This window comes from Sorex araneus, chromosome X (assembly GCF_027595985.1).
Source record: "Sorex araneus isolate mSorAra2 chromosome X, mSorAra2.pri, whole genome shotgun sequence".
Taxonomy (NCBI): domain Eukaryota; kingdom Metazoa; phylum Chordata; class Mammalia; order Eulipotyphla; family Soricidae; genus Sorex; species Sorex araneus.
In genome coordinates, this window is record NC_073313.1 from 13,697,099 (window position 1) to 13,723,295 (window position 26,197).

Below are 26,197 nucleotides of genomic sequence, written 5' to 3' on the forward strand. Positions count from 1 at the left end.
TGACATTGGCACGGGCAATGGTTCCATCAGAAGATACGGCTTTCCTCTCCAACTGGTACCTGTGATCATGGACGCACTAACCCCACAGGAAGGCCAATGCAATAATCAACTCCCCGGGAACCTCAGCAAGCCTTTCTTAAATCCAGACTCACATGCCTTCTCTGAACACTCACAAGGCCATTTGGAGTGTGAGGCAGTGATTTGGAGCGGAAAAACATCTTGGCTTCAAGGTGAAGTAAAAATGTCTTTTTTAAAAAAAGAGGCTAGGATCAAGACTGTCTGGAGAAACTGTTTGCTGCTGTTCTTGTGACTGATGCTTACAGCTGTACTCTGTGGCATGCTATGGAAGTGTGAGCTATCATACAAAGCACAGAGCATCCATTTCCTCATGAGGCAAGCCCACGAAACAGGTATTATTAGCATTTCACCCTTACGCATATAGACACCGAGGACAATGAGAAGTTGCTTGCCTGAAATCATTCAGGGGGAATGGAAAAGCCTGGAACTGAATCTGCCAATGGACTGCAGAGGCTACTTTGAAAGCAGCATGTTAGCCAACTGTGGTCTGGGTATATGCCACCAGCTTTTTACTCTGGATCTATAGGCCTTTTTCTGGATCCGCACTGTTTCTCCTGTGCCTCCTCACTGTTTTAGGTCCTAAACTATCACCTAATTTTTTGAGTTCTTGTAAGTTCTTAACTCTTGGCCATTTCTAGATTGAAATGTTGGCTTCAGTGCCCAGGAGAGTCCCTCAGACATGAGTTAGACTCCATTATTTGAAAGCAAACAAAGCCAGTGGGGCTAGAGGAAAAACTCAAAAGGAGGTCCAGTTGCTTTATAGTCTGGTCCACTTCCTCTTGAGGAAATGGCTGGAAGCCCTCTGTAATGGCCTCAAGAGGTTCCCAAGAAGCATAATCACTCTCAATCCGAAAAATTCATCATATAGAAGGTATCTTTGCGTGCCCAGCACACAGCAAACGCACAGTGACTATCTGCTGAATTTTAGTTGAATGCAAGGGAGCACCCTGGGGCCCTGTGGACCAAGAAATGATCCTCCAGGTTTCCTACATCACCTAGGCCAGGCTATCTAAAGGAATCTGTGCATCTGAGACATCCATTGTCTGTCCTTATATCCTCAGATGGAGTGGAGGGAGGCACATCTCCAGGATTTTGGGCCATCAGGCACAGGCTGCCAGCAACGGCAATGAAAAAACATGGCCTGCCCAACACTAATTATTGTTTCTGTGGAAATACGGCAGCCATGCCAGAGACACTTAATTCACACAAAAAATACAACTGGTCTGGCAGATGGGAAGAGGTGACCAGTGAGTGATGTTTTCCAATACTTCTGGGAAGGTCTTTACACAATGCTAAATCTTTACCTATAAAAGAAAATCAGTTCTATTTTGAGCCAAATTTAAATCAAGATATTAGGTATAATGCTTCTTATCACCTTTATATAAGACTTAACACACGTTTGGTTCTCCAGGACAAGGTCCCAGTTTCTATGATTGTCAGGTGAAGCCTGGCATACTAGGTGATTGGTATATGAAAACAGCGTTGATTCTGGGCAACTGGCATGCAACTGGGAACTCAGGAAGATTGTGTAGCAGGCTCGTGCTTTCCACAGGGAAGCCATCAAATGTCCCCTCCTTGAGAGTAGAAGACAGGGATGGGCTTAGCCCAAGCTATATTTTCAAGGCGGTACAGAAGTGAGTGGTATCTGAGGTCCTATTTGTGGTTGTGGAGAGCAGTGGGAGACCACCAGGAGATACACAGTGGGTGGGACACACTAAAGGTGGCTATGAACCAACAACTCTAAATTGCAGAAAGGAAAACCAAATAATGTCTCCCATGCCATTTCCCCCTGCTTTTTGACAATGTGATTGTGTGGCAAGGCAGAATGAGTGAATTGCAGGCAGGCAAGCTGGTAGCATCTAGGAACTTACCACTGGCAGCAACCAAGAGACAAAGACTAAGCTTCCTAGAAAGACCATCTTCACTGGGCAAGATTTGACAGCTGCATTTATAAGCCTTTATTTTTAGCTAATATTTAAATACTACAGCAAGAGTGCTAGGAACATGAGCACAGAGGTCAGCACACAGGGTTTCCTGCTTTGGTAAATAAAGTTTTATTGGCACTCAGCCCCAGCCATTTGCCTTGATATTATCTATGGCTGTTCTCATGTTGTGGTGGTAAGACTGAGCCATCGTAATAGAGACTGCATGGCTGTGCAGCCCAAATATTTATTCTCTGGCTCTTTACAAGTAAAGTGTGCTGATCCCTGATAGCACATAAAGCTATTGCGACTTGAATCTAGAGAGAAGTTAATGCAACTAATCCAACCAGCCTTCAGAAAGAAAATTTTCTTCTTTTCTCCTATTACACTCTCATTACAATATTCTCTAAAGGGAAATGTCACTTGGCTTGGCTAAGGATCAAAATTCTCCTCTCTGGCATTCTCATCTGTCATTTAATCTGCCACTAATAAGCAAAAGTATGGTCACGACCAAGATTCTATTCATATTGTGGTTCCTAAGATGTGTTAGTGCTCTTCTACGCCTCTCAGGTGAGCTGGGAGGACAGAGAAAGGATGGCATTTCAGAGGCGATGGCGGCTCTGTGAATAAACAGACACAAGAATAAACAGCCAGGTACATTTGCGAGGCTGGGATTTCACCTTCTGTTCTTAGAAACCAATATGGGTCTCCTCCCACGCTCCCGTGGCCATCCGTTCTCCTGGCCAAGCATCTCACATGGACAAACACAGGATCACATGGGAGAAGAGCAAGAGAATGATTCCCAGCGTGGCCAGTCCTGGGGGTGGGGGCGCACGCCTCAGGGATACGGGCTCTTTTGCATTCTCTCAGCTGTTTTCGTAAGGTTTTCCCTCCTCAGTCAACCTGCACTGACTGACAGCTAACAGATAAATGCGATTTCTAGAATTGCAATCTGAATTGAAGCGTGTCCCTCCCTTCCAAGAAGGCAAATCTCAATTCCCCAAAAAATGGGTCCAAATTCTTCCTCTAGTGAATTAGCAAGGCCAAGTTTCGAGAAGTATGCTCATGGCAACAACAATATAAAAGTAGGGGAGGCACCAAATGGCTTGTTGAGATCTTCTCCACAATTAAACTTTCTAAAAAAATGAAAGCAAGCTGTCTCCTACCTACCAAATATGTCCGGCACCATCTGGCTTGCCATGCTTCACTCCCCAGCCTAGTCCCCAGACACCCTCTCTTCAAATGTCCTCCTTGGCAGGTTCTCATGGAGAAAAACTGAAGCTCAAACTTTTTGGTAACTTATTTGTATAATTAAGTCTGAAAACATGAATAAAAAAATCTCAAAATTGAATGACTTACAGATCTCCAGAAGTAGGGTAACATGTTAAATGCGTGATGTGGGTTTTGAGCAAACAGGCTTAAAGACTAGAGGACTGCTTTTCTCCCTAACAAGAAAGAAGGCAGGTCAAAAGCATCTACATTTTGCTGAACGAATTTTAAAAAACACAAAAAAAGAAAGAAATTATATCTGTTTGATTGAAAAGATTGGAGTGGACGTGTTTATTTTATACAGTCTACATACCAATATTCAACAATTGTTATACATTTCTTACTCTATGCTCTGCAATTTATTTTCAATGATACATTATTTCCCATTTAGCACATTTTCTTCCTATGTGGTTAGGAATTTAATTTGATGCATGGAATGCTGGATTTCATCTCAGCAATGACCATAGGAACTTAACTAGTTGGATTCTAATTGTTTCAGTAGATTCTAATTTCCTACATTTAATAAAAATAATTTTATCACAGACACTTGGATTTTTTCTCACACAATAGAGTAATTGATTTCATTGATTTTCTACTCTGCGGTTATGCACTCCCAACTAGTCCAGATGCATTGGTTTTCAGAAATGAATTGACATCAAATAATGCTCCCGTGAAATAAATAGAAACCTAATTCTATCTATTACTATGTCTCATGATCTCGTTTTCCTTTGAGTCTGTCTTATTCATTTCCTTCACTTATTCCATTTCAGTGTATCTGCTTATTCAATCCTCACACTCTGATTTAATTTAATGCTTCCAATTAAAAAACTGTCATTAGTAATAATTTGGCATTTCTCACACCTGTCTGAGGGAACCTGCTTGCTTTCATTAACAATTCCCTAATAGCTACTAAATACTTTGTGAGAATTTTGATCATCAGTAGTATTCTGTGACAAAGGCTAATATTTCAAAATAACACATGGCTTTCTCTTTTTAAGGCCTGGGATTATGATTGTTTAAAATGGCAACAGAGTCATTCTGATTTAAGGAAAGAGCACTTTGTCCTGTCAAATGGCCCAGGAAGGGACAACAACTAGAAAATCTCAGGGCAATGAAAAAGTGACGTGTTATTTATAGTCTTAATAAATTCTTAATGAGCAACGCATTAATTATCTATCAAAAGTAGAGAATCCACAAGCGACCAAGTAATAGACCTTGGGCAATAATACCCTAAAATTATGAAGGAGGTACTGTTTCAGCACCGACTACTGAAAATAAACGGGCAAGCAGGAATAGAAGAGGGAAAAAAATCACAGAATACAAAATTCTGGGGGGCATAGCAAAATGTATAGGATTAAATTGAATAAATTAAACCCCTTGTTGAAAAGCATAAAAGGAAAGGGGGAAAAACCCAGAATCACCAGGTCAGCAATTATAAAATGCGTTTCTAATTATGTTATTGTAAAAATGTTAATTTCAATGAAGTAAACATTTCTTTTGTAAATTTCAAATGGAACCCAAAGGAACACTGGACTGATCCGCATGCACCAGCATCTGTGATGGTTGCTTTATGCCTACACGTGCCCTGAATGATAATGGGTGAGCAAACTAGGACCCTATAAAAATGAGTCTTGGGTGAGTTTTGACTTTGTGCAGCTGGTACATGAACTTGTTCTTCTAAACGATGATGACTCTATCAGCAAGACTCAGAGCAACATTTTGGTGGAGGGGGGAGTACAGCCATCAAAGTCTTGTTGCGGCAGAAAAAAATACACAACCCCCGCCTGTATTCTTGCTTCAGCATGCACTCAGCATTAAAGGTTATCTGGCAGTAACTTGCTCATTATACATTATTTACTTAACAGCAAGTGGTTATGCATTTTCCTTTTTTTAAGTTGCTCTGGGAATTATATCTTGCTTTTAATTTTGTCACTAAGACCACAGCTAACGAGTCTTCACGTACAGACTGTCAGAGGATGTAGTGGCCTTTGGTAAATTTGTTATTAATAATATTTGTCATAATAACGGCACTCCATAAAACTGGTGATGAGATACTAATTTGTGTACTGAGTCGTCTATATTTGTTTTATGTGAGCTGCATGCCTTTGGAGAGAAAGCCAAAAGGTTTTGTTGTAGCTTTATGAAATTTTTTTCAGAAACCAAATGGTTTCATCTGAGACTAGCAAACACCAGATTAATAAAAAGTGTGTAAAAAACAGTCATCAATTTTAGTTCATACAACCGTGATAGCATTTTGATGCTATCAACAGTGAGAGGGTTCCTTGCAGCAACACTATTGTTAAATGATTACAGCCCCAAATTTCACCTTTAATCATTATGGAAACGAATCTTTTAACTTGTATCTTGGCTTCTCGGCTTCATAAATACTTTCAGGAGCTTATCTTACTGTTATTCACCCATTCCTGTCAGTGAAGAATATGCGCTATATAAGAAGAAGCAATATGGGCTGGCTTTTTGGGGGGGCAGGGGCACACCCGACAATGCTCAGGGGTTACTCCTGGCTCTACACACAGGAGTTATTCCTGGTGGTATTTTGGGGACCATATAGGATGCCAGGGATCGAACCCAGGTTGGTCATGTACAAGGCAAGTGCCCTACCCATTGTACTAACAGTCCAGCCCCATAGTTCATTTAAAAAAATATTTGTGCTGTTTGCTCTTTTTGGTTGGACACAGACATCGAAACAAGCAAGCAATTTTTAAAAAGCATTTGGACTTATTGCTCCTGAACCATCCACTTCAAAAAGGTTAGAAGGTGTCATATCTACTGGATCATACTTTAAAGTTTTAATTAATTAACCAAAGCAAGCACAAGGTTTGGGATGCCATGTAATTAGTGTGTACAGGAAGGAGTTGCATGTAGAAGCAAGCAGCACTCCCCAAGCATGCTGTGAGGTGGAAATGCAGGCATGGTATGGGAGTAAAATGGTTGGTGAGCTGCAATTTCAGACAATTCCACCTATATATTGATATGCTAAAACGAGTTGTCCCTTCACCCGGAAAACGACTACTACTGTTTAATGCCTATCCGTGGGTCTAGGGACACGAAAAATAACCTGCTGATTTTGAACCTGAGAGCCGTTGTGGTCAGGAAACAAGCACCCATCTTCTGAACAGCCCGTAACTTTGGCTGAAAGAGACAGATTCCCAAACAGTGGCTGATCTGGGGCCACCGAACCTGAAGTCAGTCATCATCCAGGAAAAGACAAGATTAATTTTAATGGTTATTTTCTTACTGCCAAACACATTTTTTTAAAAAAATAAAGTTATCCTGCATGTCAAAATTAGGATGTGTTCTACAGTTCCCATTTTAAAAATCAGAGATCGGACTTTGATTAACCTTTTCTTCCCCAGCCTCCAAGTTCTAAACAGCCGAAGCCCCCCCTCGCCTCCCCCTCCACATTTTCATCAGCAGTAGACGGCAGAGGTGACATCCCGCCTCTCTAAATCCAACTGTAAAGGCTATTGTACGTTCAACTTCAGACTTGATTCGCGGAAAGAGCAATCACGTTCAATAAGAAAATTCGAAAATTGTCCCAATTGCTACAGCCTTAGCGGAACCCAGCTATATTTCATATGCGAGTCCCCCCACATCCTCCTCAGCAGTAACGGAAAACAATGCATCCCACGCCCCTCAGATATAACATGCAGAACATAGGACCTAAGTCCGGACTCATTATGGTAAATAAAACATAGTTTTCCCGATCCCGCTACCCAAGGTGACAGACTGCAGACATTCTCCCAGAAGTATCAGGTTGGGTAGGAAGCTTTGGAACAGGAATGGAGAAAGGCTGCTCTATTAACATCAGCCTACAGGAAAACAAAACAAAACAAACCCCACACCATAAACCACCCTGCAAAGCAAGTCCATGCCATAGGAGTTTTTCAGAGCTATTTTACATGAGACACAAAATCAGGCTAACCCTTTTCAAGCACCCCCAGTGAAAAGCTTGAAACAGGCTCTTGTCAGAGCGCTGGGTACCTTTTCTCTCTTGGCTTTGTTCAGTATTTTCCTCGGTTGCAGTTTCCATGGCTGGTTTCATACCATCCACCAAAAATGCTTTTCCCCCACTCCTCCCGCACACACTTTTTCCCTCCTCTTGCTTTTCTTTGAGACTCCCCTCCGGTCTTATTTACACCCGTGTGATTGAGAGGTTCTGTTCTGCGCTACAGTCCATCACAATCCTTTCCAAGATGCAGAAGTCTCGTCCGCGGCAATTTCCCTCTGCCTACTGGTCCATAAAGACAGCTGCCAAGGAGCCGGCAGCCATACGTCACCGAGGATCCCAGTTATAAAACAGCCTTTCTGTGCGGCTGTGCCTCAATGCGGCTCCCAATGCGGCTCTGAGGGGGCACAGCCCGCTCCCCACTGTTCGCTCCCCTCCCCGCGCCCCGCTCGCTCTCGCTCTCCTACACACGCTCTTTCTGCTGCTGTCTTGCTCCCTGCCGACTGCACCCGATGAATGCTAATTAATTCTCCCAGGAAAGAATAGATTCGTGACATCAGAGAACGGCTGAGGAGGAGAAAGAAAAGAGCCCCCTCCCACCACGTGACTCAGCTGATCCGCCACCCCTTCTGTGGTCTCTCTCCAGAGGCCACCAGCCTGCCTCCTCCGCCCCCAAACAACCCAACAACTACTTTCTTTCCTGTGGGACCCCCTTTGTGGGGCTCCTCTCCCCTCCCTTTTCCTCCCCTCCTCTCCCCTCCCTTCCTCTCCCCTCTCCTCCTCTCCCTTCTCCTCTCTTCCTCTTTCCTCCCCTCCCCTCCTCTCCTCTCACCTCCCTTTCCTGTAAGCTTTCTCTAATACATGCCTCCATACAATCTCTAGGCAGCAGGCAGCGTTACTTAAACATACATCTACTCAAGAGAGGAACAAACACATAGCAGAAGGAAGAACACCCGAACATGGCGATTAAGGATAGCAGTGTTGCAATTCAGTATCAGGACCCATTTCCTGGTCCACAGCTAACATATGGGAGAGAGAAACCCAAATTTAAGTCTGCTGCATTCAAAAGCGCCCCTCTGTATTTAAAGTGAGCATAATATGTTATAAGCGCTCCTAAGTAGCACTTTGGTGACTTCTGGGAATGAAAATCAAAGTAGAACTGAGTGGTTATTTCTACAAGGAGGTTTAGATATCAGAACCCCTACTTCAAGGTCAAAAAGGCACTTATCTGTGAGATTACTGGGAATGTTTGAAGCAAAATAGCAAAGATGATTTGGACAGCTGGGTTTCCAAGCCTTTCTGTAAACTCAGGCCCCCATCCCAATACCACTTAGCCAACATTTTTAACCCATTCAAGCATTTGAATTTGGCCATGTGTTCTGTGCAATGGTTGCATGTGGAAGGGAGCCTGGTGCTTCATACACACAAAACATGTGTTCTACCACAGCACCACATCCCCAGCTCCCTAATAACCTGATCTCTTAATGCATTCTTTTAGAGACTTCCCAAAGCAGCCTACATTTAATACCTCAGGCTCAGTGAAACCAAAAAGATTTTAAAAACCAGTTTAGCCTGTTTCAACATTTTTTCATTTTACATCTCATTTTTCACTCTGACCCTCATCCTAGAAGCCCACACCCACAAACAACTGCTGCCTCCCCTTCAAGACCCCAGGCAATCCGACTGCCCCCCCCCCCAGTGTCCACAGCACTGAGTGTGCAGGCTGAAATGCACAGAGATTCCTTTGTGATGTCAGTAATTCCCTGGGAAAACCCAATGACACGTCTAAGCAGAGGTTCTTAAACATATTGCAAAGACACTTGGGGGCCATTCAGAAATGTGAGCACACTTGCTTTGTGGTATACTTGTCTTTGCTCCGCAGTCCAAGTGAATGGTCACAGCAAAACAAAAATTCAGTTCGGCACAAAGAGGAGACAATGTGATGTGTCTGTGTGACGTCTTCTTCTACGAGAGGAGCCATCACATAGGTGGCTAGGCTATGTGGCGAGGGTTTCCAAAGTGTTGAGCAAAGTCACGCAATTATAGACGAAGCAGAATCACCTTTTGCCTATTAAGTTTATTTTAAAATGTTGATAAAAGCAGGGAGGCAGAATACGGAAGATATTCTAACATTGTGTTCATATGCGGTGCTGAAGATGGAACCCAGACCTCTACTGCTGAGCCAGACGCTCTCTCTCTCTCTCTCTCTCTCTCTCTCTCTCTCTCTGGTTTCTGGGGCACATCTAGGAGTACACAGAACTTACTTCTGGCTCTGTGCCCAAGGGTCACGCCTGGTGGGGTTTGGGGGACTATATGTGGTGCTGAGGATCAAACCCTGGGTCAGCCGAGTGCAAGGCAAGTGGCCAACCTGATGTACTAGCTCTCTAACCCTGCGATAGTCTTCATTTTAGAGCCATTCTAGTTTTGTATTTGAACTCAAAACTATGGGATAAAACAGTCACAAAGTCTCCAGTTGAACTAATTCTCCTTGAACTAATTGCATCCTAAAAACAACTTGACAATGGGCAATTCATTACTTTGTCTTATTTACAACTTCATTGTTTTCTTTTCTTTAGGCTGATGATGTATAAGTCTAGAAGTTACCACTGTACCCACCTTATAAAAACACCTTAAAACCTCATTGGTATTCCTCTAAAACCACTGAAATCAAAGGGAAATTTGTTGACAGCAAGCAAGAAAAGAGCAAACTTAAAATGCTTCTGATACACACATACATTTGGGGCCTGAAAAACTCAATGTGTCAAATGAGGAAGATAGACAAGGTCTCTCAGTGAGAGAAGATTCCATGAGTTCCATACCTACAGGGCAGTCTGGATAAAGTTGAGAATACTTCTGGCACCCCAAAATAGCAAAACAAATGGACACATTAATTGAACCCTATGAAATCGCAACACTGGCTAAGAATAGCAGTTACATGTATTAAGTAGTTGTAAATCTGTAGAATTCCAGTCAGTTTGGAGCAGGAGAGACAGCACAGGCTTTAAAGCGCTTGCTGTGGCTGTATGCGGTTAGATCCCCAACACCACATATGGTCCCCTATGCACTGCCAGAATTGATCCCTGAGCACAAAGCCAGGAGCAAGCCCTGGGCACTGTCAGATGTTGCCCAATCCTTCTCTCCCCCTAAAATTCCAGCCAGTTGAGCACAGAGGTACAGGAATAACCTTCTAGGAGATGACATCTACATAGAATGTAGCCATCTCCCGGGACCACCTGCTCACAGGCATGGAAGGCCCTCAACAACCAAGTGGGTGGAGGGGGAGAGAATTGGTGGAAAGCTTTGCAGACTTGAGTTGGCTACATCGATACATAGAAACCTATGTGGGTAGGAAAGGCAAAGCGGGAAAGAGCGCCAAGAAAAATTAAAATTCAGGCAAAAGGGAAAAAAGCTTCACGTTGAGAGCTGGGGAAAGGTTTCTTCTAACAGAGCGTGGGGCGTGAGCAGTGGGAGGAAATGAGAGGAGGTAAGTGAAGCAGGAGGTGGAGAACTAGATAGGTTGGACACCCTGCTAATCTGGGGGTGGGGGTGTCTGGGGGACTCAGAAGGCTCCGAAGCTGATCAGCTCTGTGCGTGACAAAGGTCATCCTGCTGACACGTGAAAGCCAGAGTGGGGCAGGGTGGGACTAGGCTGCCTGACTGATTCGGAGCCTCCTGAAATTGTGCCAGTAAAAGGCACTGGGGGTCTGAACGACAGGAGAGGAAGTGAAGACCTCTCGGATGCTCACGGAGCCCTGGGGAGGAGAAGGAGAAGAGCCTGAAGTGGTGTCTGGAGTTTCCAGTTTGGGCGAGTGAGGAGGTGATGGGCTGCAAAGCTAAATGGAGAAACACAAAGGAAGGAGACTTTGAGGAGGGCCTGGAGCTCTTCTGTGCAGTGCGCCTCAGGAGCACAGGAAGTCCCACTCTGCTCCAATACCCTCTCAGCAACGCACCCGTCTAGAACAGTAGCCCTGATCTGCCTGCTTGCCTCTACCAATACCAGCCAAAGGACCGAATGGGTTTGGTTTTCATTATCACTTTAACCATGACCATCGCCGATCTATTTACTCACTGGCTCTCTTCCCCCTAGAATATAAGCCCAGAGGAGCGAAAATCTCAGTTTTGTTCTCTTCTGTATCACCACCAGCTCTTAGAACCATCCACGTCACACAGCTGTCCCCACCACAAGCTGAATGCCCTACCCAAGATGAATTTAAAATGAACAGTGAACAGGTGACCAGGGACAGACAGAGACTACAAACACACACACACAAAACACTAAGAAATGGAACAGAGACTTTCACACAACTTGAAGGCAAAGGAAAAAACTGTCAAGGGGAGGAAAATGAGACTAAGGAGTAAAAGTTCAAAAAGGAAGAGAACAAGGAGAAATTGGGATGCTAGAATAAGGAAAGTTTTATGAGTGGGGAGTGTTAAAGGCCAAATAGTGCTGAGTTCTATAGAAGGCGTGAAAAGACTGAGGACCGGTGAGCAGGAAAAACCTCCTAAAAACCACTAGGAATTGCATAAGAGCGTTGCTTGAACTTTATCAGTCATTAAGTAAGTGGTCCCCATGGCCAATGGCCAATGGCCAATCATAGTATACAAAGGGCTTCAAGCTTAAGCCGATACATCTTGATCCATTTTCCAACTTGTCAAGGTGATATTTTTTTCTTTTATGATCTATTGCATCAGTGATCTACCCACATCCATTTTGTCACAAATGAACTTGGCCACCAATTCCACTGTGGGTATCTGTGTGTGGTATGTGTGTGTAGGGGTAACCATACTACTGAGCAGTTCGACACCAGCTGGGGGGCCTGACCTTTAACTCAATTCTAACGCTATGAACCTGGTGACAGTGTCAGATCCCCCAGGTCAATAGCTCAGTTCCACAAGCCTGTCCCCCCCATCATTTCAGATGCCAAATGCAAATTCAGGATAAGCTTTTGCTTCTTAACCAATTGAACGTAGACCCCAACAGTTCCAATGACCTTACTTTCAGTTCCATTAATTTGCTAGAGTGTCTCACAGAACTCTCAGAAACATTTTATTTTCCGTGTTAGCCAGTTATTAAAAAGGATATCAATCATCAGCCAGATGGAAGACCAGCACAGAGCAAGGTGTGGAAGAAAGGTCCCAAGCATCTCCCCCATCTGAACATGTTCACTCACCAGGAACCCTGTCCTTTGGGGGTTCTATGGAGGTTTCATGACATAGGCAGGGTGAATTAATGATTGGTTATCAGTGGCTAGACTCAAACTCTAGCCCCTCTCCATTTCCCTGAGGAGCCTAGTTAGGACCAGCATTTCTAACTCTTGACCACATGGTTGGCTCCCCTGACTGCAACCCTTAGATTTAGCATGATCTCAATAACATCAAAAGACATTGTATTTCATTACATGAAATTCCAAGGATGCTAGAAATCCTGCACCAAAAAACTGGACAGACACCAAATATACTTACTATAAATAACAATATTATGTTCTTCTTGCATAGTGCATTATCCTTCTCTCTTATATGCCCGTGATCCAACAAATTGATGGGAATGTTAAACACACCCAAACTGGAAACCCTCAATGACTTTCTGGTTGGTGTTCTGGTTCATTCCATCATGCATTCAACGGAGATCAATCAGACACATGTACTGTCTATGAGCTATGGAGTCACTGTTACAGGACTAGGATTGCTTGCTCAGTTAGGAATACACTGCCTTGTACAAGCTCTACCTAGGCATTCTTGGAGTTATCCTATAGTCACAAAACCATCAAGAAAGTTTTTTAAATACCTGCTTCTCCCAACTTACTGGCATGATACCACAGGTTTCTTCTGGCCTCAAAATGATTCCTTGGTGAGGTTTTATGCATCACCAAGAAATGTTTCCATATTACTTCAAACTAATTTTCCAAATCTTTGAGTTCATGAACAATTCCCCTCAAGGTTTTTCTATCTTCTCCACCAAGTGCCCAAAGACAAAGCCCCTACACAGTTGTCACGCAGCTCCAGAGAATGAAGTTCACTGTCTCCTCCCCATTCACTGTCTCCTCTCCACCCATTCACGTCCATTTCCATTCTTGCATGGCCTGTTTTTTCTGGATCCTTTCTTTCCTTTTGGTGATGGATGCTCCCTCATTACTTCTGACCCAGCCAGTTCTTCCAGACCTGTCTCTCTTCTCCCTAGGAAGTAGCTCGGGTTGCACTTGTTGAAGACATCACCTTTGGTAACAAGACATGAAGCTCAGAGTTGTTGGCCTTCCCAAGACACAGCCCTTCCACACTCCCTGCAGCCTAGAAGTCATTCATTCCTCCTGTGAGGCCCATGACCCTTCCTTTTGGCCTTTCAACACTCAGAGCAACCGCTCTCGAGCCAAAGTCCTGTGTGAAAACCCCTTGCCTACTTCAATGGATGCTTTTTTTGTTGGTGTTGATGGTTTTCTTTTATTTGGGGGCCTATGTCCAGAGGTATTCAGGGCCTACTCCTGGCTCTGCACCCAGGGATCACTTGATCCCTCGAGGGTTGCAGTGCAGTATATGGAGTACTGGAGAGCAAACCCAGGTTGGCTGAGTGCAAGACAAGTGCCCTAGCTGCTGTATTATTTTTGGCTCTGAATGCCTTGTAAATCAACCATGTTTGAAAAAAAAGTTCTATAAAATGGTTATTTTCATATTCCTCACCGTGATAAAATCAAAGATATATTCTAGTTACAAATGTTTGTTTTTTGCTTGTTTGTTGGTTCATACCTGGCTCTGGGTTCAGGGTTCATTCCTGGTTGTACCAGTGAAACATATGCAGTGCCAGGGATTCAAACCGGGGTTAGACTAATGCAAGGCAACAGCCTGACCTCTGTAGTATCTCTCAGGCCCATAGTTAAAAATATCTGAGACTTTGGAGAAAAAAAATGATAAATGCAGCAAAAATTCTTCAGTATTGGAGCTGGGGGGATAGTACAGGTATTAAGCTGTTTGCCTTGCATACAGCTAACCTCAGTTTGATTCTTGGAGCTGGATAGGGTCTCCTGAGTAATGTCCTGGGTCACTCTTGGGGTCGCAGAGACAGGAGTAGCCCCTGAATGTTGCCAGGTCTAACTGCAAAACCCATCCCCCAAAGAATTCTTTAATCTTATATCTTAGTAAAAAAAATCTCTTCATGAGAGATTCCCAAATTTATTTGGCCCACCACACCTTTTCATAAAAGAAATGATTCAGTGCTCCCCTCAGATCTACCTTCTTTAAGCAAACACATAGGAAGCATCCCATACTATCCAAGACTATCAAACCTCCCAGATCATTCCAGCACCCCACCCACTTTGCGAAAGACTGTTCTATATAAAGAAGAATCATTCAAAACAGGAAGGCTTCTGTGCAGTCTTCAAATTGGTACACAAAGTTAAAAAGCACAGAAACTAGAAATATTGTATAGAGCTAGAAATTTGGAAGATGATTGCTTTGAATTGGGTTGTTCTAGGACCTTCTCGAAGCCTTCTCAATTTGGTAAAGCTTTTGTCCCCCATTACTAGAATTAGGTGTCTAATTTTTCAGCCCAGGTAGATATTTTAATGCTCTTGATTCCTAACTCTTAGTCCCTTTCCTGGTATATTTCCTCATCATCTCCACTATATTCATTCTACTTTCCTTTAAAGGAAATGATGCTGCATAGCATTAAAAGCTGAAATGACAAATCCAATTGGATGATGTATGTGAAAAGACTTGTAAGCGGTAAAGCTCCTGAGTACAAGCCATCATCATTAGTTTTTCTCTTTCTTTTTGCAGAGACAGATTTCAGGCAGTCCAGTCACAGATCGGCCCCTGTGTATAATCACATGTATGCACATGCACACATGAAGTCCTCATGAAGAGCTGAACCTCATTTTCAAAATGTGAGGAGAGTGATGAGTGCATGCGTAGAGTGACACTTCATATGGTACCGACAGGTGTGGCAAGGACAGGCTCAAGCAATGGGGCTATGGGCTGCACACTGGCAGGCTGGGGCATGTGTCTGCAAGTCCACAGGGGTCTGCCCTACGTTGGGGTCAGCAAAGCTACTCCTCTGCCATCCCTGAAACTGGGGTTTCTCCAGCTCAGCTCTATTAACCTCTGGCAGTTGGGATGTTCTCCTTGCTTGGAGGTGGGAGGGCTATCCCGTGCAATATGGGCTCTTTCACAGTATCCTTGGTCTTGACTCACTAGGACCCCAGCCCAGCTGACAAACACAAAGGTCTGCACACATTGTCACATGCTTCCAGGACGCAAGGACCCCCATGGTCTCAGAGTGTCTGTATTTCTCCTGAGAAGTGCCCCAATCAGAGGGGCAAGGACTCTATTTTCCAAATAAGGGGTCTCCGCATGCACCTGAAACCAAAGCCCCCCACCCTATTTTCTATTTTAGTTTTGGGGACACACCCAACTGTGCTCAGGGCTAACTCCTGGCTCTGTGATCGGGGGTTACTCCTGGTGGGGCTTGGGAGACCATCTGGGGTGCCAGTGACAGAACCACGGTCAGCCACATGCAAGGCAAGTACCTTGACCCCTAGACTATCTCTCTGGTCCCTCCATTCTACCTTTTTTTTCTGGGGAACACTATTTCCTCCGCAGTGGTGAGGAGTCACAAAGAGCCCTGAGTTTGCTTACCTCACCCCTCCCCACCCAGTGGGGGAGACGCTGTGCATATGGACAGATGCCGTGTGTGGGCTGAGTCTGAAAATGAACCCAGAGTTGGTGGGGAAGAGGGAGGTGCCAAAAGAGCTGGTATGTAAGTGAAAGTCTGCAGGTGCCGCCCAAGGCAGGGAGTCTCTAGTGGCAGAACCAGTCTGGCCCAGAATTAGAAGGGAAGAAAAATGATTACATTCACGCAGCAGTTCTGAGAAGGTACCATCAGTCCCACTTTAGGAAGCCCATGAGGGAAGGTGTGAGATCCTGGCCTTCAGTCGGAGGCTCCCTGATACCAGCTAGCTCAGGAAACTGTGAGGCTCAGAGGTTGGAACCAGAGCCAGGGAAATCACGGAAACTCCCCGTGGGTCTCTTCGTACTGGATCCTACAGGATGGAACCCAAATGAACCGATAGAAAAAAACTTAACCAAAAAAGGAAAAAAATAACCAAGACCAGATAATATTTTTCAGAAACCTAATTGTGCCTAATGACAAGTTTGAACCTCTGCCTGTGTGCACCAGGCATGCAGATAGGGGGCTTTCTGGGTACATCTTGCATCTGACGGGAGCTCGGCTTTCTCACTGTAAGTGCAACGTCTCTGCAAGGACCCTTGATTAATCTGGCCATGAGCCCTGCTCAGCAACATGAATGAGAGCAGGGCATCTGAATCCTTCTCTCAGCTGCTGAATCACATATGAGGAATCCAGTTGGAGCTTTGAAGCAGTTCCTACTGACTTCCCCTCACACTGGCAACTTTCTTTACCCAGAGAGTTGGTGGCTCAGCTCCAAATCTGGTTGAACCTGGGGCACTCTGCAGGGTTTTTTCCTGAGAACCCCCAATGCACTGAGTTGCATTCTCCCAAGGAACTCTTCCCTTCCCACAGGGTGCATGTCAAAGGCTGCCTGCTTTAGGAAGTTTCCTGTGTTAACCCCATCCATGGCCCTCCTCCACTGCTTTTGAGTCCTCAGTGCAAGTCCCCTCCCCCCCTCCGCCACTTGCAGCTCTCTAACTGGCAGGACATTCACCAGCCTCAGACCACCCCACATACAACTGAGAAAGGTTTGCACCAACCCTCACCACTACATCCCTCAAAGGCCAAGAGTCAGAATCTTTGAGCGAACTTGCCAGATACTAGTAAACTCAAGATTGAATCATAAGAATCTGGGCTGTGAAAATGCTCCCAACAGGAGCTGGAAAATTAGAGGGGAGCCTGTCAGAGGAAGGTAGAAGACGACACCCCTTAACATGCTGGGAATGGGGTATCATCGAGTCCTGTACTCCTGGCAGGCCCCCGCCCTCCTTGCAGGGGTCTCGTCACCTCAATCTGAAATGGAATCCATGTGTAGATCCACATTTCCTTTTCTTTTTTTTTAATGACATAAAACAATTTTATTTTGCAGGTAGGGAGCCCTGCACTCTCATTTCTAGTCCCATCCCTATAGACTTATGTCATCTTCTAAGTGTACAGTTCAAATGACTAGCCAAGTAATGTCTAGCATCTCACATATCAGTGTGATCCCCACTAGGGGGTCATGTCACTTTGAAAAAGATATTTCTCCTAAAATACATGAATGGTCTATTATCAGTAAATCTTAGGTTTCTACACCTCTGCTTGTATACATGGGCTCTGCTAAAATTTTCTCAAGTCAAAATGAGTCACTAGTGAAAAAAGTTGAAGAAGCGTTGGCTGTAACTGTCCCCCTGTTGCAGCACACTGCCCTTCTGGAATTCTCTGAGCAAGATGCCAGAAATTCACTTTGGAAGTATTAGGCATCATGAAGTTTATTTCTCAAGTTTGACATATCGAACTCCTTCAGCTTCTCAGAATGATTGAACTAAATATCTCATCTCCATATTGCCATCTTCCCAAAGACGATGGGAGCCAGGAAGACCTTTACAACAGTATTATAGAAGAAAATTTCCACCCTGTTACACACCTATCAATACAGCTTGAAAAAAATAGATGAAATGTACTGCTATTAAACACACAAATATTGAATTTCATGTCCCAATGTCTTGTTTCTTTCCAGACAGGAATACTGTGGAAAGACAGTTTAAACTAAATAGTGACTAAGATATTTTCATGTATTGGGGATTATAATTGTTAATACAATCGAAACTATCCATCTATGTCCTTTTCCCATTTCTGGTTCTATTTTTATTTACTTTTTTTTGTTTTACTTTTTATTTTACTTTTTGCTTTTTGGGTCACACCCGAAGATGCACAGGGATTACTCCTGGCTCTGCACTCAGGAATTACCCCTAGTGGTGCTCAGGAGACCATATGGGATGCTGGGAATCAAACCTGAGTCAGCCTTGTGCAAGGCAAATGCCCTACCTGCTGTGCTATTGCTCTAGCCCCTTTATTTACTTTTTAAATAGAATCACTGTGATATAGGCAATAATAAAGCTATTCACAACTGAGTTTCAGTCATATAATGTTCCAACACCCATTCCTTGACAGGTATATATTTCCCACCAACAGTATCCCTAGGTTCCCTCCCACCAGCCTTCTAACCCCACCCCCTGCTGGCACTTTTCTTCTCTCTCTCTCTCTCTCTCTCTCTCTCCTCTTGTACATTATGGTTTGCAATACAGATACTAAAAGTTGCTTGTTAAAGGCATTAAGTATTTTTATTGGGAAGGTATAGCTGGAGTAGCTTTTTTAATCGGGTGGTGGCTTTGGGGTGTGGACATGATTGCTGGGGCTTTCAGAAGTATATGGAGGTAGGGAGAGAGCTCATTCTGACCCCGAGAAAGCCTGGAGGTTTCAGCCACAAAACCAGCATACCCAAATTTTCAGCAGATTAATATCTCATGAGGTCTTTTCCAAGATGGTGGAGTCTGGCTGGGGGCATGGTGGTGATTTTGGATTGTGGGATAAAGCAGCTGCCAGGGGCTCTGTTTGGGCGGGCACATTAAAACTCTGCCACTCTCTGTGACCTCCCTGAAATCACCTACTCACAGGAAGGATGATGAGCATTCCAGACAAGCAATCTTGCACAGACGTTCAGATTCATAGCCTGAAGTATGAAAATCACTGATTTACAGAAGTATATGATTGTTGTACATGTAGCTGGACAGAACAGTTGAGCTTTCCAACACAAAGCCTGACAGATGATTTGAAATGTCCTGACAGATCATTTGAAATGTACTCTTTGACATTAGATTGCCTGCCTCTTGCGAGTTGGGGAAAAAAAAAACATGGCTTCATATACATAATTCAAAAGCTCCCAGATGAAAGTCTGCAGAAAACCAGTGCCTGGGTCAGCCGCTGGGGGCTCCAGGCTTGGTTTAAAATACCAAGCACACAAAACACGAAAGACTTCAGTGAGTCTCCTGCTGACGAGGATCCACATGAAAATACGACAACCCTCTGCTTCTAAATATATTCACATTTGCTGAAATGTGTTGCATGATTAAATTGCTTCTTTTATAGACTAGAAATGACAAAAAGTCACTGAAGTCCTTTCTCCATGAAAGAGTCAGTGGGCTTTGAAAGCTGGAAGCCATTGGACCAACTTGGGACAGGCAGACAGCTCAAAGGGCTGGCACACATGCTTTGCATATTGGGGGGCCTGGGTTCCATCCCTGCCACCACATGGATCCTGAGACCACCATGTGTGCCCCCCCAAAAAAAAACAGAAGAAAAGAATAGGAAAGAAATGGACAGGCCTTCAAAACCGACATCAAAGGGTCTAGCTGTTGAAATGCCCACCAAGTGAGGAGCAAATCTTAGCAATGCAACTGAAATCTACCCAAAATAGTTCCAGTCCTCACTAAACTATGCAAAGTGTCTTTCTAGGGGGGAAGCAAGAGGTTCAGAGCATCTTGGAAAAAAAGGGAACAGTCAAGAATGAGCTCTGCATACTCTCCCACCTCAGAACAGACATGAGAAACATGGCTGAACATGTCAAAGAAGCAGGGTCCAGAATGTAGCTCAGTGATCTATTACTTGCCCAACATGATGAAGCCCTGGGTGTGATCCCTAGTCACCCTCCCTCACACTCCAAATCTAAATAACATTATGAACAAACTACTTTCTCCTGTAAATATTTTGGGTGAGTTTTTCTGGTGGTAGGACTGGAGTGATAGCACAGTGGGTAGGGCGTTTGCCTTGCATGCGGCCGACCTGGATTTGATTCCCCCATCCCTCTCAGAGAGCCCCGCAAGCTACCCAGAGTATCCCACCCGCATGGCAGAGCAGGGCAAGCTACCCGTGGCATATTCAATACGCCAAAAACAGTAACGACAAGTCTCACAATGGAGTCATTACTGGTGCCTGCTCAAGCAAACGATGAACAACTGGATGACAGTGCTACAGTACAGTTTTTTGGTGGTGTGGGTGAGCTTCTAGCCACTCTTTACGGGGCCTGGGATCCACACTTAGTGAAATTCAGCTGGCATCACCAGGCTTGCCAGAGGCACTGTGAGGGCCTCCAGGGCTATGCTCAGAAGTGCTGTGGGGCAGGTGTGGATAGGGATTGAGCTCAAATTTTTTTATCCTTGAGCTATTCCTCAGTCCATCTCCATGAACATTTTAGCAATACATTTTATTCAAATTCTCCTGTATCTTCAACATTGTTCTTTCAAGCATCAGAGTCATCGGTCCCTAGACTACCATCTGGAGTCACAGTTCTTCCAAAGTTATCTCAGCTTCCATCGGAGTGACCTTACAACCTGCACTTAACAAAAATTCCAGGGACGAAGCTGAAATTTGCACCAGCCGAACTTCTCATTATAGCTTTGTCTGAATTGTAAATTCCTAATTTGTGCATACACGGCATACTGCCTGGCTGAAACAAATTTTTTCTCAATTTTTTTTTGTTTTAGATCACACTCAAGAGTGCTTGGGCTTAAATCTTCAGAATATGGGGTCACTCCTAGCATTTCTCAGAGGGCCAGGAAGTGCCAGAGAACAAACCTGGGGCTCCCCCATGCAAAGTATGCACTCCATCCTTTTGAGACATCTTCCCAGCCTCCCAAAACAATTTTTAAAGCTAGAGTCATTAGATCAGGCAATGGCCGCTTCATCACTGACCTCACAAGTCACTGAATAAAACCCATATGGGGGAGGGGGGATAAGTTAGTGTGACGTTGGCAACATGGCAATGCATGTTAAAATATTGTGTTCGCTCTGTGCTTTCAGCCAACAACTTAAGGTCATTTAATAACACACTCGAGTGGACTCACAGTGGGCTAATGTATTTTCAAAATGCTTTCTAAACGATAAAAGCCAATTCTGAGAGGAAGGCCTCTGAGGCTATGCCATTGGGCTTAGTCTATGCCAGAAGGCTGTCAATGTCACTCAGGTCAGGCCCTGAGAGAGACGCTACTTACCTTCATTTGGCCAACAAGGCATTTAAAATGAAGTCACTGGAGTCGACCTAGAATGTGTTTGCACAAACTATAATGAGAAAAATTGTGTTCAATTCTTGCATGATTTTCTGGTCTCATTTAAAATAAATGCTACACACACAGAATACTAAAGCTGGAGGAAAAATTTTAAACCTTCTCACTCTTCTCTCATTTTCCAATGTATAATAGAAAAAGACAGGAATAAAGATTCAGGTCTCTTGACTCACAGCCAAACATCTTCAGGTTTTTGCCCGATGCATAGTTATCAAAGTAAACATCCTGTTAGGTTAGGCCTGAATGCCAAATCTGCAATATACATGGTAGAGAGAGATAATTCCTCCTAAAATATACATTACACTTTTGCAAAAACACATTCATGTATTTTATAGAATACCTTTTCGGAGAGACATCAGACTGGGCCAAGATAGAGTACAATAGAGAAGACCACATAAATCATTGGAAATCAATGCTTGTTAACGTCAATTTATCTTTTTAATGAAATGCCACTGATAAACCATGCCATTGAATTAAGTGAGCTAATGCATGCCAGGGGCTTTGCATAAGAGCTAGGAACACTCAATAAAAAGGAGTTGTTCTCATCTAGAGTGGAGTCAGGAGCGGAGCTGGAAATGCTTTTGCACGAAGGCAATAAAGCTTCAGGATGGAACTTGTCAACCAGCCTTGGCCAAAGCATAATGGATGGATTATGGTCATCCACTCTACCACTTTCGGGGGGAAGTCCAGGATTATGGGAAGTTCCTGGTTCCAAGTTCAGATCCCACTCAGGAAAGCATCTCAAAGTGTCAGGGAGTGACAGCGGTGTGCCTGTCCTAAAAGTGAGGATAGAAGCTCACATCTGCATACTTTTTAAGTCCAGCAAACTGTATCTTCTCACTAAAAAATATAGCCCACAAAAGTGACACATTTCACTGCTGAGAATGGCAGCTTTCATATGTAATGGATAGGGAAATGATAAAGTATTCAAAGAATTCGAGTTGTTGCTGATGTTTGTATATTGCCAAAAATGAAATGCTCACTAAATGTTTGCAAGAACAGAAAAATATGGAAATTGTTTATTTGGGCTGTTTTCAATTCCCTGAGCTAAATAATGAGTATATGGCTTTAAGTGCCTGATCTGAGGGACTAACATATGAAGGATAAATTAAGCATGGCACAGTGATGTAAAACTTGATGTATTTAGAAAATTTTAAGGTATTTTTTTCTAATTGGCCATTCTGATATTTAGCTTGTTTAAAATGTCAAGAAAATTGTGCACAATTTCCTGAGTAATCTTTTCTGTAGCTTTGTCAGTTTCATGGGTGCAAGTGACAGGTAATTTGTCATATTCACACCAAAGAGTTGATCAGTTGATATGTTAATTATCCAGTATTTTTACTCCTCTTAAAAAATAATTTTTGCACTAATTACTGCTAACTCTAGTGGAAGTATTCAGAAGAAATGAGATATGAGGGCCAGGGAAATAGCTCAACTGACTGGGCCGATACTTTGCATATAGAAGCCCCATGTTCTCCTCTTGGCCCTGCATGGTCCCCTAAGTACTTCCAGGAGCAACCCTCAGGATTGAGGAGGAACAGCTGAGCACCATGAGTGTGGCCCCACACCCAGAATCAACCAGACAACAAATACACTAGCTGACTTCTTCATGTTCACAATGCCAAAAGTAACTGCTTTTATTATGAAACCATAAAGTGAACTTTTCAGTCAACACTGAAATCACTGCTTTCTCTTTTCCCCTCTCTTCCTCATCCCCAATTCAGACATCTCATTATTTCTCAGTTTGAAAAAAAATGCAGGAAAGGGGCTAGGGATGGAGTTCCATCTTAGAGTACACACCTTGCACATGTGAGGACCTGCAAACCACAACAAATTAAAATTAAAATCTAGGAAGACCCCGAGTGGTAAATCCAGATGGTGATGGACATAGATCTTTTTTCTTGAAATGCCTGTAATTACTGCTAACAGCGCTTAAAAGCAGCTCCAGCCATTCTAACGCTAAAGAGCTCATTTGGTTACATAACGCATGTTTATCAAGCACAGCCACATGCCAGGGACTGTGCCAGACTCTGGGTCTTGAACAAGTGGCAATGGTTTCTCATTCCAGGCACTGAAGAGGCTTTGGGGAGAAAAGGGACACAAGCACTCACTTCTCATTGGCCCACCTATTTGGGTGGGGAACACTGTCAGGGCTGGTGGCACCACAGTGGACCCCATTTGAGTCTTTCCCAAATGCAGACTGGCAGTTATCCCGGCAAGACTGTTGCTTGGCATCCCTGACTGGCCAATGACTGGCTGTGGGAGGCAGAAAGCTAAACTTGGCCCAGGGAAGGGCAGAGAAGGGCTGGGGCAAGTGGCAAGGCTGGCTTTATAGACACACCATCTCCTTGGGGACTGCGGTGATTAAAGCAGTCATTCTCTCCCTCAGAGACTTTCGGGCATTTCATGAAGTTGGTTTGAGGGTCTTAGGGCCCCTGTAAAAACTAAGGTGTTTCACATTTCCCCCAACTCTAGCAGGGACGTCCATTAGCAACTCCTGCGTCCAGATCCTCATCTGAGTAGCTAAGATGTAGTTCCGCCTTCCTGCAAAGGCTGGAAAGATTCCATCAGAACAGTTCCTTACTACTCTAGAGAGTATCAAGTGTATGCTAATGTAGATAAAGGCCAGTGATGGACTTTGTAAATGCGCTTATTATGTAAGATGTTTTCCAAATCTTGGCACCATGACATTGCACCCTATCGGAGCCTACCTTAGCCATCCCAAACTACACCTCAGGGAGTTTCCAACTGGGGCACCAACTCAGGGTTGGCTTATTCCACTTTTATTCAACTTTTACAGTTTATAAGGAATACATGATCTCTGCTAGGTGAGAAAAATGCTCAACAAGAATATGTATTAGCTTCCAGTTCCTTGGTGATAAGAACAAAGCAGAGCTTTGGGGTGTGCCAAAGCTGACTCAGAAACACATGCAAGATGTTACTCAGAATCGCTGCCTTCCCCAGGCGGATCTTATGCCACCTGTTGAGGTTAAACAAAGGAACAAACAAATACATGTTAAGCACTACTTCGTGGTCCCGTGACTTTGCAACCAGCCAAGGCTGGCACTTTACTAAATAGGGAGCTGGTTGATTTGCTTCTTCATTATGATATCCATAATCTGCTATGACTTTAATCAGAATGACAGAGCAATGGCAGTGTTCTACAGACTCTGGTTTTAGTGCTCAGTGGTGTGCTCCATCACAGTCTATGAAACCTAGACCTCCATTCAAGGAGGAGAGCAGCACCCATCTTGGGAACACAATGCCCATGTGCGTCTAGATATATCAGCTACTTCTCTGCAGAGGTGATTGTATAAATCAGTTCTTAGCCAATGAAGCTCTGTGGGTGGAAATACCATCTTATTTTTATAGTACAAAGACTTATCGTGTTCGAGTTTTTCAGAACGTATCATGAAGAGAAACCAAGATGCAAGGTTAATTAAAACAGCATTGAATAATCAACATTAAATGCAATAACATTGAATGCAATAAAGACCTCTCATGTTTTTATTTCACACCAAAAGCACCAGTATCCATAAAATAAACCTCAATCTAACTTAGAAATCAAGGCCAGAGAGATAGGGACTGGAGAAATTGTATAGTGGATAGGGTGCTTGCCTTGCATGCAGCCATCCAGGTTCAATCCCCTGGCATCCGATATGGTCTCCCAAGCACTGCCAGGAATTAATTATTGCGTGCAGAGCCAGGAGTAATCTTCGGATTTAACCCAAATCCTTCCTCCCCAAAAAAGGTCAGAGAGCTAGCTCAACAGGCTTGGAATTTGGAAATCAGGAGACCTGGGTTTGGTCCCCAGCATTGCATGGACTGTTGAGCAACCCCTGAGCACTGAGCCAGGAGCACCACTGGGTTTGCCCTCAAACAAAATCCTTAAAGTCAGTGAATATTGGCTTTTTTTCCCAAAGGGGATACAGCTTACTTTCATGAACTTGGTAGAATACACTACAAGTCTACATGATAAAACATATACAAGTTCCTTCCGAAGCACCATATGAAACGTCAATTAGGAAGAATGTCTGTGGCTTGTCATGATTTGGTAACGCATGCATCATTCTCCAGTTCTTAAATTCACAGTATCACTGTATCACTGTCATCCTGTTGCTCATCGATTTGCTCGAGAGGGCACCAGTATCGTCTCCGTAGTGAGACTTGTTGTTACTGTTTCAGAACGTATCATGAAGAGAAATATCAGCATATGGAATATGCCACGGGTAGCTTGCCAGGCCCTTCTGTGCGGGCAGAATACTCTCAGTAGCTTGCTGGGCTCTTCAAGAGGGATGGAGGAATCGAACCTGGGTCAGCTGCATGCAAGGCAAACGCCCTACCCGCTGTGCTATTGCTCCAGCTTAAATTCACACATCTTAAAAAATGAACTAAGCAAATAATGCTCCCACAAGGAACTCAATCAATGTACTTTCTCACAGAAAAAGCAGCTGGTCAGTGCAGGAAGGAAAACGTTTGCCCTGTGGTTGAAAGAAGACAGCGTCCAAGACTCCTCTGGTACAGAAATGCCGCCTTAGTGGGCATCCTAAAACACTGGACTCCGATGCGTTAAAGAGGCGCTACCAAACTAGCTATCCAAGGAAGCAGCACTCAGAATACGCTTCAGGCTCGCCCCAAATCAAGGCGTCCTGAATTGTATGGAGCTGTCGGACTGGCTTGGAAACCTTTTAATTGGGCCCTGGCAGAAAGAGAAGTTGCCACTGATATTTCAAAAACACCCGTCTCTTTTCTTTGGGCTGTGACTAGTCTAAGAGGTGGGCGCTGCATGGCAAGAGGCGGTGAGCATTTCCAGCACAGGGCACTCCAGTGAAGGGGGCTGTCTCGAAAGAGACGCGTAGGGGGTCGTGAGCAAACCCGTGAGAAGCCACTCGGCTCCAGGCAG

At 44.0% G+C, this 26,197-nt stretch overlaps 1 protein-coding gene across 5 annotated transcripts in view; it reads right to left on the reverse strand.

Annotated features, from left to right (window-relative positions):
* GPM6B (glycoprotein M6B) overlaps positions 1–26,197 on the reverse strand; it is a 153,138-nt gene that overhangs the window by 34,541 nt on the left and 92,400 nt on the right. The window contains exon 1 of one of the 5 annotated variants that reach the window (XM_004612191.3): positions 7,272–7,696. The exons of 1 other annotated variant lie outside the window; for it this stretch is intronic. In XM_004612191.3, the coding sequence (XP_004612248.1) occupies positions 7,272–7,332 (61 nt within the window). In that variant the 5' untranslated portion in view covers positions 7,333–7,696. Of the gene's footprint in view, positions 1–7,271; positions 7,697–26,197 lie in introns of those variants that run through there. 3 more of the 5 variants (XM_004612194.3, XM_004612192.3, XM_055119943.1) reach the window with 3 other exon arrangements.